Source organism: Phalacrocorax aristotelis, chromosome 2 (genome assembly GCF_949628215.1).
Source record: "Phalacrocorax aristotelis chromosome 2, bGulAri2.1, whole genome shotgun sequence".
Taxonomy (NCBI): Eukaryota; Metazoa; Chordata; class Aves; order Suliformes; family Phalacrocoracidae; genus Phalacrocorax; species Phalacrocorax aristotelis.
This window is the reverse complement of record NC_134277.1, coordinates 28,821,964-28,834,199: the sequence shown is the minus strand read 5'-3', so window position 1 is coordinate 28,834,199 and position 12,236 is coordinate 28,821,964. Positions and strand designations below refer to the sequence as shown.

Below are 12,236 nucleotides of genomic sequence, written 5' to 3'. Positions count from 1 at the left end.
ACCACAGTTTTACTTACTTAGCTCCCATGGGGATGATTTTGTCCTGGAAGCAGAGCGCACTAGGGGGCTGGGTGTGTGTAACTACAGCACTGTGGCTTTGCTGATACTATTTTGCCAGTGCACTTCTACATACTGATGCACAATCAGAAGGTGAACTTCCATTGATGCTTAGATGCTTGTGACCTGTTGGCATGAATGAAATTCAGTAACCTAAATTACTACCACTGAAAATAAAATGGAGGTTTCTAAGTCACTAAAACCCTTCTGAAAATGTTGCTTTTAGTATATATTATTTTCTAAAGAAATAGGATATAACATTTCCTTACATATTTCCCTTACTTCTTGTCTAAACAGAATCAGCCCAAGAAGCACTGAAATTCAGCTTAAAAGACAACAGTACTCAAAACAGAGAGTTTATAAAGAGAATTGAAGAGGAGACAAGTACGAGCTGTGGCTGTATTATTCTTGGCCTTCCCTAAATTTCCTGCTGATGGGAAATGCTTAAAAATTATTTTTGATCAGCTGATTTTAAAAGGACAGTTTGTTCAATGCCAAATTAATCGCATGGAGGAACTGGAAGTCTAAAAGATGGGCCATTTGAGGAATTTATGTTGTTGTTGTTGTTCAATCAGTTTCAAAACAAACACAGGAGAAGAAAACATCTATGAACAAAAAGGGTCAATTTCTAATTGGCTTTATACCAGCAAAAATTGCATAATTTACAATAATCTGGATACACATCAACCGAGTTGTTACTCTGGTCCAAAGGCTTCATGAAAATATGATTAGGAAACCCAAACAATAAGGTCTACCTAGGAATACAGTAAACCTCTTCCATAGAATCATAGAATGGTTTGGGTTGGAAGGGACCTTAAAGATCATCTAGTTCCAACCCTGCTATATTCTGTATTTTGGCAACAGCTACATGCACAGAACCCGTATTAAAGCAATGCCAATGTTGCTAATACCCTATCAGTGTGCTATGTGGAGATAAATGTGCAGTTTTCCTGAGTTACACCAGCTTTCTCTGATTTTCCTCTGCCTTTTAAGACTTATCTCCTATTGGTGCTGTATTAATTTATTAGATTATGAGGGTATGCTATAAAATCTTATATTTTGAATAAGCATTACATTTCATAGCTTCTCTTCAAATTATCATGTTGTCCTGTAATGGAATTAATTTAAGACTGGGGATCAAGTTCCACTTTATTCTTGGTTTAAAGCTGCAGTAGTAGTGCTCCAAGTGCATATTTTTTGGAAATTAAGCTTCAAGGATAATCTGTTTATTTATTTTCACTGTATAATCCCATTCCTGCATCTGAGCTTCATGCTTTGGCAGATTACAGACTGGTAGATTTCTGGAGAAATATCTGACTTTGGAGTCATTTTTTACACTTCCATTGGCTTCTCAATGGCAAAAATCTCACTGAAAGGTTTCAGAACTCAGCATATAAAATGTCTCAGTTTATACAAAATTTCAACTCCCCAAATATGAATAGCTCCTCAGAAAATAAACACATTTTGATAAAAAGCCTTTTTAATAATTGTGTGGCTACATTTGCTTTGTTAGTAACATACTAAACATTCAAGAGAATTAGGAGATGCAGTCAAACACAGCAGTAGGAACAACAGTTGTGATATGCAGATGTTGCTATGGGAAGAACCTTGAGTGCAATGTTTAAAAGCATAAACACTGCTTAATTTCCAAATGCCCATCTTTCTAGGAAGAAAAAAGCTGAGGAAGCACCAAATTATTCAATAATGTCAGGACCAAAGATATGACAAAGAAAAATATATTTCTTATCTTTCCCAATGCATATGAAAAAATTACTATATATCATTATTATCTATCCCAGCAACTTGTACGGCCAGGATATTGACCCTGCTCCTAATTTCAACATTTATATTTAAGACAGGGGGGTGGGGTATTTTGTGTTGGTTGTTTCTTTCTTTGTTTTGGGGTGTGGTTTTTTTTTTGGTTGTTTTTTTTTTTTAACGTTAAAAACATATTTCCATAGCTGTAAATGAGGCTGTGGAAAGACACTGTGGTGGAATTTGGTTAAGGTTCCATTTTCATTAATAGTTTCTTTCCGTTTTTATTTTTTTTCCTTTAGGGAGAGCAAGGCCCTTTAGGTCCCTATGGTCCTCCAGGACTCCCTGGTGTTGGAAAGCCAGGACCCAAGGTAATTCTCAGTAATACGTCTGCTACAGTGCTAAGTGTGGACAGTCATTTTCTGGATGAAAGTTCTCATGTGCACTTTTATCAGACTCAAACTCTTATAATCTAAATGTAAAATGGATACCATATTGACAGGTTTTTGTATTCGGATGGAGATAACAGACATGCCTTTCCAGCAACTCTAAGTTTTTATGATGATCCCATTGATATAATAGAAGTCAGAAATGATGCCATTTAAATAGGTCTTAAATATATGAGATAATTTTCAAGTAGTAGCAGATGCTTGCACTAATGAGTAAGCCGTACTTCAAGGCATGGAAATACATCTCAGTCACTGTGATACACAGTCAAGTGACAGATTTCTTCACTAGGGAACAGATATTCTTATAGGTTATAAAATTCTCTCTGTCATGCAGCATTTATTTCCTCCATCTTATTTTATTGCAAAAGACTAGAAGTCTCGCAAAGTTGGAAATGTCTTGTCTGCCTATGCTGGCCAGCCAAATCTCCTCTTGGAAAACTACAAAAGCATCTACATAGGAAACATGACTACTTAGTTTATGAGAGTTTTGTCAGAGACCTACAGCTCAGACTCAAACAAGATATCTAAATTGGGCAGAACTAGATCTCACCCTGGTTCTTCTGGCTGCTAAGTCTTTGGTGTTGCTTTATGCCATTTTTTCCCTATTTTTTTGAGATAAGTGCCAGTGTCTAAAATACCTGCATTTTTTTTTCTTTTACTGTTCTAACTTGTACATTCATTGAACTCCTGCATGTTTTCTGCACAGTGGGGCAGACCCCAGAATATAGAGGGGTTTATATAGCTCAGAAACTATTTGCCATGTAAAAGGAACAACTTCTGGTCATTCCAGAAAGGAAAACAGTTTATGGAGAAGGAATGTCACTCCCAGTCTCTGTGCTACTCTGGGGAGGGATAAAAATCCTCTGTGCTTTTATCGTGGAACCACACAGCCCTCAGTAAACTGGAGGAATTGTGAAGATTATGACACCTTATAAATAGAAGGATCCCTCACACCTGAGCATTCCTGCTGCCTGACTTCATTCCCTCATCCCTGTGTCCTGCACTTTTAAGCAGTTGCCCCTGTGCAAAGTGATAACCCCCCTTTGCTGTTGGCATGAGGGCTGGAATGCGATCTAGTGGTCCAAGTATTAACTGAAAGGTACTTTCAAATGTTTCTAAATTGTTATTTATGCTTTTTTTACATCAGGAGATGTTACACATTTGATTTCAGACCTTTCTGGTGACATCATTAAGTCATCTGTATATAAATGTTACACTTTTCAAAAACATCAAGTGGGATTAGGACTGACCTTCCTAATATTCTCTTTCACAAGGGTGCTCAAGGTCAAGAAGGTAGAATTGGATTCCCAGGACCTCCTGGAATTGGTGAGCCAGGATTACCTGTAAGTCAGTGATATATACGTTGGAAGTGGGCATATAATAATATAAGTCTTAGTGAGTGTAATTGATTGACAGCATCTGTTTTGGCTACTGATTCCATAAACGACCTTGCACCTAGTCTGGAGCAGCAGAATTGTGTTCAGCTATGACAGCCTAGTGTTGTGGCAGTAACTGCATGTGGCTTGCCCAAGTGGGAGAATAAAGCCGTGTCCAGTCAAGTCTTGGGGAAATAAAAAATTGCTTGGCCCGTGGGAGCAGTACTGCAGTATCCAGTTTTCAGAAAGACATGGAGTTGTATATAAATAGCTGTACCCCTACTTGTTTGAGTTGAAGATAATCTTCAAAAATTGTCTAAAATCAAATTTTAAGATGAAAATCCAAGAGCTCAGACATTCCTCAACTCCTGTGTGTAATTTGGATTGCATCAAAAATGAAGACCCCAATTATGTGCTTGTAATTTTATGCTTATTCTGAATTACAGAACTTTAGCAAGGTTTTTGTAATGTTGAGTTAGTGCTGACTGCTTTTTCTTCCTGAAATGTATAAAATGTATGATTTTCTTGTGTACTACATTAAAAATGTCAAGGATATCGTTAATTAGGAAGCCATGAATGTGGATGGGCATTAGATTAATTCTAATAGTATTTTTGAAAGTCACTTTGGGGTAGTCACTTTGGGGTTGTAAAAGACTATTTTTCTGGGGAGGGAAAAAAAAAGTAGAAAGTTTTTGCTTAATCAAAATCATCCTTAAAAACTCCTTAATAGCTTTAAATAATGAAAGATAGCTGGATTTTATGGAAGAATAGAAAGTATTTAAAAAATTATAATCTCTCTACTTGTTTAAAAAAAATTGTCTTCGCTAATTTTGTGTTTAATCTGCCATTTTGTATGAAAAAAACTTGTGTTCAAATTAATAATTTTCATTATGTAAATAATGAAATTATTTGAAATTATAGGGAATAAATTTCACAGTGGTAAACGTATTTATTATAAATTAATCTATGGGTTCCTTTGACTTTCAAAGGTACAATCTTTAGACATTAATTACATAATTCACACCATTTCAGCATTAGCTTATTCTAACCTAAATCCTCCAATTAAGCATTGCTAGACTTCATTTTAATTGCCTGGGCTGAGCCAACTGTTATGGAAGCATTTTTACTTACCAGTGTCATAACAGTTGCAAGAACCTATACTTGCAGGTTAGACAAAATGTCAATAAAAATGGAATTGCTAATATAGTCTCAACATATTTTTCTTTTCTTAAAGGGACCACGTGGCCCTGATGGTCTGCCAGGTGAGAAAGGTCTACCAGGAGAGGGCATTCAAGGCCAAAAGGTATTTTTATGGAAATTATTGTAATGTAGGCCAAATTTGCAGTAGTGTCTAAGTCATCTAAGATCGCTGATCATTCCACTGGTATAAAATGTCAGCTGACGGATCTTGGTCTTCTGAAGACTGCTCAAGTGCTCTCTGAATATCCCTCCAAGTTCAGAAACTCTACCAAGATAATTACAACAAAGTCGTACAGTCCCTCTAAGATTAGTTAGTTAATGATTCTTTTATTTATGTGTTTAATAAGATACCTTATTTTGGTAGCATTAATTAGATAAATTCTCTTCTGAAAGACTACTTAGCTATTTATGTTCTGTATTAGAAGAAAACATTCAGGAACTGTTCTCATTTTGTCTTACCATTTTGAGAAACTAAAAGATGTGAGTCTCTATGGACAGTTGCCTCATTAAGGGCACTTGCTAGGTTAATATACGTGAACATTCCTTTTTCTAAAAATAAGTACGAACAAGCAAAGATCTATGATTAAATCGCAACTGGGCTTCCCATCAAAATGTATCCCTCTTTTTTCAGTGGCTTCAAGATTCTCTAAAGCATTGAACTATTAAGCAAAGAAGATTTTTCTTCCTTTTATGGAAAAGATGTTAATCCTGTCCTTGCACCAGGTTCTGAATTGTTCTCTCTGACTAATGAACATTTTATTGCATTTTCAAAATGTAGCTTCCTTCTCCTAGTATTGCATTTTCTCCTTTTGACCTCCTGTGTTCAACAACAGAATAAATGCAGATGAAGCATGTTATGAATTTTAACTGAATTGCTTTTCTCTAATACTGATAATTCCATTGACTATTTGTCTTGTTTGTTTGTGTATTTTTTTCCTCATTATCCACATTGTGATGACCAGTTTGTCTAGGATGTTTTTCATTGTAAATTTCCAAACACAGTTACAAATCTGTCCCATATTTCTAGGGTGAAAAAGGCTCTACAGGTACAGCTGGTCCTCCTGGGCCACCAGGTCAGGAAATCAAAGGTGTCAAGGTGAGGTACAGAGTATTTTCCTAATCGTATCTATAGTTACTTATATTTGTAGTTAAATTAAAGATGAATGATTCACACACTATCACAATACAAAGGTATGTTTTACCTGAAATCTGAGGAACTATACTACAATATTCCATGCAGCTCCATAGTCTGCACTCATCTATACAAGTAGCTGAGCCTGTTCATATTAACTGAGAGTGCTAAAGACTGTATTCTGTGCAGCTGGGAGTATGAGTGAAGAAATGGACTTTTTTCCTCCTAAATTTATTTCACAAATATTGTATTTAAAATATTTTACATTTTATTCAATTATTTTAACTATTTAAATATCTGAGTCATCTAATCTAGTGGACCTGGAACAGTCAAAGGAACACTCTGACTTTTGAAATTTATTAGCTTTTTGGTGCCCAGTCCCCCAAAGATGGATCCAGAAAAATTTTGATTCCCTTGGCCTGATGAAATTCCAGCCTGTATCTTGTGCATCCCCAGAGAGTGACTGATGCAACACACCCAGAGGTCCTATAGAACAGAGGCAGTGATTCCAGATCCTCCTTCTCATGGTTTAGCGCCATAGCCCTCTTCCTACTCTCCATTGTTTCCCTTCCCTCCTGTCCCCACAACTCCTGTTCTCTTCATTGCCCCACACTCAGCTTCAGTGAGAGGAGAAGGCAGCACTCCCATCCAAAGTCATTGACAGCTCAGTAGGGAGTGCTTCACAGATGTGGGAAGTTTAACTCGAACTTACTCATCTCACTGTCCAGTCAAATTGCTCTTCAAAATCTTCAGAGCAACCTAGGTGGTGTGGTGTCGTCTGATTTGGCCTGTCTTGTGAGACTTGGTGAGCGCCTGTCAGACCAACTTGCTCAAGGCCTTAGTTAGAGGAAGATTGGTTGTCTGCGCAGGAAATGTGTCATCTTATTCCCATGACTGTATAGGAAGAATGCAGTGATGGCCAGGACAGTAAGTGTCTGGGACTGTTTCAGTAAATACGTGTTCCTGGCATAAGTGAAACTAATGGTTTTTTGTTTTCTAGGGACTGGTGTCACACATTCTTGACACCTTCATGGGTCTGTGCCACTTTCAGTACCCACACGACCTCCCCATATTACTCTATTCCTGTAATTCCCTTTGCCATAAATCCTCTATTCCCTCCCCAAGTGATGTAAAATACCATTACAATACCATGTGACAAAGATTTTTCAAAAATACTCTCTAGCTGCAATGTTTACCATTGCAAGTTTTTAGTCTGTTGTGCAAGAAACTGTTTATACTTCTGTACAAGGAAATCTGTAAAATTAATCTCAGTGTGTAAAGATAAGCTATGGATCCTTCTAATAGTAAGGTTACAGCTGTGATCATCTAATGTTATAAATGAGAGAGAGTTTCTAGGTAGGAAGGGGTATTCTTTTTATTAGATCAATTGCCTTAGGCAAACTTTCAGGTATTCCAAACACATTTAACTCAAATAGAAGCAGCAAACTTCAAAATAATACAGCTTGGGGTCTCTTGCTCTGTGTTTCGTTAAATATGTTAATCAGCTAGCATGGATTATTGCAATTTAGCTCTTGGGATTACTTTTTGTATAGGGTGAACAAGGCCAGGTAGGACCACAGGGCCCAGCAGGACCACCAGGAATAGGCAGTCCAGGAAGCCAGGTAAGTCTATATTTTGGACACATAATGAGCATTTGCATGTAGTTTTCATTTTATACTTTATCAGAGCTCTAATTTTGATGTGAAGACATTAAAAATCTCGCAGTGACTTTCAATTTTAAAAAATATCAAGGTAGTCTTTAGGCAAAGCTTGTAACTATAAGTGATTCCAACTGATTTGCATGCTCTTAGAATCAAACAAACAGAAGTTTGGTCTAATCTGCATGATAATCTGTGTAGGAGATAAATCAGATGCATTGCTTGGATGATAACATATTGTAGGTAAGAGTTTCACAAGGTTAGAATCCATCACTTCTGAATTTCAAGCCCTTTGAAACTTTGAAGCCTTTAACAACTGGATACAGAAAAACTGCAACATCCCAAAGGATCTTCTGGTTTTTGGGTTTTTTTTTTTGGAAAGAAGATAAGGGTTCATGCTTCCACCACAATCAGGGCTTAGATGCAGATACAGAGACACTTCCCATTTGTTTTCTCCCTAAACAGTAATTGTCATTACACTTCGGTACATCAGTGAAATCCACAGGATGGTGACAAAGGAAAATAAAATAAAGATCTCAGAACTAAGCCTGAGGACAGGCAAGCAAATTGTTGTCTTTTAAAGATAAGATAAATTCATTATTAGCTGAAAGATGGGCACATGGTGAATTTCAAATGTGGAAAGAGTGTAATGCACTAACTCATTTTGCTTTGTAGGGTATACAGGGTCCACAAGGAAACCCTGGGCCAAAAGGATCTAAAGGTTTTGGTCTGCCAGGTCCAAAGGTAATGGTTCAAACATTATTTTTCAAAAACAGCACAAACAAGAAACAACAAGTAATGTATCTTTGCCAGGCTTTTCAAGAGCGTGTTTGATGAGATGAAAATATAACTCTTCATTGGAGATAACAATTTGTTTTTGAATCCTTGAGGGAAATCACCCACGTTATCAAGGTGTTCCCAAAATGCAGCGTATGGCATCGGCCCTTCACCTGTATGAATGTGGATTTTAGGTTCTAAATAAACAAAAATTTATGAACAATTTATCTTTCAGGCATGTTTATATCGAGTGAGTTTGATGCCACACACACATCGTGTTCAAGTATAGCATTTTACCAAACAACTTAGCTGTAAACCAGCAATGGTTTTGAGTCTTAAGTCTAGTCCCACCATGCCTTCAACCTGTTCTTCATCCTTCCATGGTCATCATGAGAAAGAACCAAAACCAAAGATAGAAACATTAGGAGAGAAAAAAGAGCTTAAGTGTACTTAGTAGCTGACACTGCACAGCAGAAGTCGGGAAGGCAGGAAGAGAACAGGAGTGTGGGGTAAACCACCACTTCTGTCAAAGCCCAAGCCTCTAGTGATACAGTGTCAGGTGAGCACTGTAAGAGGAGAAAAAGGGAACTGCGGAAATACTAAGGAGAGCAAGTGGAATCAAGTGATGAACTGTAAAGCGGAAGTGTGCTTTGTAATCACCTTGATTTACAACAGGAAGACGTTAGTCACTGTAGCAAAAGCAGGGAGAACTCCAATAGTTTTTTTCTGGGCATTACTTTGGCATGTAAGTAGCTGTTACAGCAGCAATGTTTAATATTAATGTATAGGTAGCTGTGACACGTTACGATTGAGGGCAATTCTCCTAGCTTGAAAAAGTATTTTAAAAGGCAAAATTGAAAATTGGAATTTCCATTTTTTAAACTATTTTAGAACTACTGGGAGGAAGAATCATAAGGGTAAAACTTTTAAACAGAAGTTCTGGATTTTCTTTATTTGGACTCACTTTTCATTCAGTGACCGAAGAGGTTTTGATATAGTGGTATAAAGTAAAAAATAAAATGTATTAAAACAAAAAGGAGAAAGTTGGGATTATTCACTTTGACTTTCTGACCACTGCAAGGTTAAATAAAATAGATGCAGTCCTACGAGTTACTAGGTTTTTTAAAGAACAGAATTTTCCAGTTGAAACTGCTTGGTTGAAAGCTTGTCCACTTAGAATCATAGAATCGTAGAATATCTCAAGTTGGAAGGGACCTGTATGGATCATCAAGTCTACTTATATGTGTAAAGCAGTTAGTGAAATAGTGCAAGTAATGAATGAAGCTAAATTGTGTTCCTCTGTTAAAAGACTTTTTGTTACTAGGGTCAGCCAGGTGAACCTGGGCAAAAAGGAGAACCAGGACTTCCAGGAATTGGTGTACGAGGACTTAAAGTGAGTGTGGTTTTATTTTTAACTGCTTATTACAGGGCCTTCTAATTCTTTCATTAGTTGCTGATGAACTAAGTAGAAGATTTTTTGGTATAAATTGACTATGATCAAAATAAGAAGGAATTTCAATGACAGATATTCACTATTACTACCTCTGTTCCCCTGCAATGATTTGAAAAAAAAACCAAAACAGTCTATGTGACAGTGGTGGTCATACTGCCTACATGTTAGGACAGTTGTTAAACACTTAAAGCTTTGCCATCAGCTGCCATTTTGAAGACTGTATACCATGTTCTTAATGATTTAAGTAGGGATTCCAAAATCTTGGGTAAGATGACAGAGACATCTTGGGTTTGGTGATTTTTCCCAGGATCATGGAAGAAGCACTTGGCAACACTAGTTCCTATGGATAGTTTCAACTCCTTGTGGCAAGTCTTAAAAGTAATGCCTAGACCAGTTTGTACAGCCAGTGAGGTGTTAGTCTCCAGTCAACAACTCCACTTAGGCATTTTTGGCTGACCATTCCTTAAGACCCAGATGTTTGACTTTGCAAGTAAATTACATTTGTATCGTATTGTTCTTGTGCACAGAATAACAAACAGCATTCAATCATGTTTTTACTCACTGAATAAATGTAAATTTATTTAATACAAAATCAAGATTTAAGAAGCAGGTGGGGAGCTTGGAAAGAAATTTAAATTACTTATTTTAGATTGAATGAGTAGAAAAATTTAGAATATTTAACTTACTGGCAGTAACAACCTTTATTTGAGCAAAAATATCGTGTGTCATTAATATATTAACACACTGTTAGATCAATTTTGCAGAATAAATTATTTATTGACGTATGTAGATATCATTTTTTATTCTTCTTTAAGGGAGATATAGGTCTACCAGGACTCCCAGGAGCAAAAGGGGTGCAGGGAGATCCTGGGAAGTCAGGGGAAAAGGTAAGGAAATATACTTTACCGCATGTAAAAGGTGTAGATGAAAAAAGAACAAACCATTTTTTGCAGGTATGCAAGGGCAGGGGGTTCATTCCAGAGGACGGCATGTGCCAATACTTTTGCCAGAGAAAAGGGCCTAGGCTAGTTGAGATGTTTCCAACAAAATTTACTAATAGTGGCTACCATCTGAATCTGCATTTGATTTAGCTGCCCTGCCTTTTGTGGGCTATTGACTCCTGTTAAACATCACGATCTTACTGGAGAACAGATAGCTTGTGTCTTTAGCATGTTTCTTACAGCCTGTTCAGATTTTTCCTGACACCGAGAAGTCATGATCAAATTACTGTGACTTAGGGCATCTAGCAGGGTGGTGAGTTGTGGCTGAAACCTGTCAGTCTGGTACAGAAATCATCACAAACAGCTGAAACCAGGGCTGCTTCTTTCCAAGGGAAATTCTGAGATTTTAAGAGAAACTCTGCCACACCTGGAAAAAGAAGCATAAATTCAAAATGGTGGAACGGAATTTAGAGGGGTGCAAAGTAGAAGCAGAGTGCCAAAACCAGTCAATTTAGAGTAGGTTAAATGGTGGCTTTTAATATTAGTCTTTCCAAATAGAATGAGTTGCTGAGTGAGCAAAATTCAGTGCTTTGGCTGATTGTTGAATTGCTGCTAAGAATCCAGGTGGGTGCCTCCAAACTCTGATACTGTGCAGCTCTTAAATGAGGGTAGCAGCTGGCCAGCATGTAGAATCGATAAACTGAACAGGCTTCGGAGTAAGCAAATCAGCATTTTTTGACTGCAGGTCTTTAATCAGAAAATATCTGAATGGCTGTAATTCTATTAACAATGCAGCTTCACAATTTTTCATTTACAAGGGCAGTGCAAATACCATTTTGACAAGCTACAGCCTGAGGCAGTAAGCCTTCCGCTGTAGAAAAATATGTAGCATTCCTGATGCTACCTAATTATTAAAAAAAAAAAAAAAAATTGTCTACTATGTAAGTGCTCAGAAATGAAGATCCCAATGTATCAGAAGAGAAACATCAGAATTAAGAGTAAATGTTGGGTTAAAGTTACAGGTTGCTTTTGTATTTGGGAACGCCGGGGTCTTTTTTCTCTTGCATATTGCCTTTATTCTGATGATCAACTTGGTGCTGTCATCTTAACTGTCATAATTTTTTATAAGTTAAAATAATAGTACCAAGCAGCTACTTTGGGTATTCAGGAGAGTGCAAAGAACAGCTTGATGCCTGCAGTGAGTAGTACAGTGATGTTACGGCAGTTATTTGCAGGTGTGAAGCTGTCTCACAGAAGTGAGATACAGACTGATGCCTATCAACAGCAGGGTCTGTAATGCCACTTCCATCAACAGCTCAAATCACAAATGGATTTTTAAACTTCATTTTAATCTATTTTTCACTTTCTAAATTACCTACAGGCATCCTGATATACTGATCTGGCTTCTATTATGCATAAGTACTTTGTAGATAATGTT

At 37.1% G+C, this 12,236-nt stretch overlaps 1 protein-coding gene across 1 annotated transcript in view; it reads left to right on the top strand.

The window, feature by feature from the left end:
• The window catches only part of COL28A1 (collagen type XXVIII alpha 1 chain), a 79,554-nt gene that overhangs the window by 31,064 nt on the left and 36,254 nt on the right, over nucleotides 1–12,236 (top strand). The window contains exons 12-19 of the mRNA XM_075082901.1: nucleotides 2,115–2,183; nucleotides 3,536–3,604; nucleotides 4,872–4,940; nucleotides 5,865–5,933; nucleotides 7,523–7,591; nucleotides 8,303–8,371; nucleotides 9,729–9,797; nucleotides 10,673–10,744. Coding sequence (XP_074939002.1) covers nucleotides 2,115–2,183; nucleotides 3,536–3,604; nucleotides 4,872–4,940; nucleotides 5,865–5,933; nucleotides 7,523–7,591; nucleotides 8,303–8,371; nucleotides 9,729–9,797; nucleotides 10,673–10,744 — 555 coding nt within the window. The remainder of the gene's footprint in view (nucleotides 1–2,114; nucleotides 2,184–3,535; nucleotides 3,605–4,871; nucleotides 4,941–5,864; nucleotides 5,934–7,522; nucleotides 7,592–8,302; nucleotides 8,372–9,728; nucleotides 9,798–10,672; nucleotides 10,745–12,236) is intronic.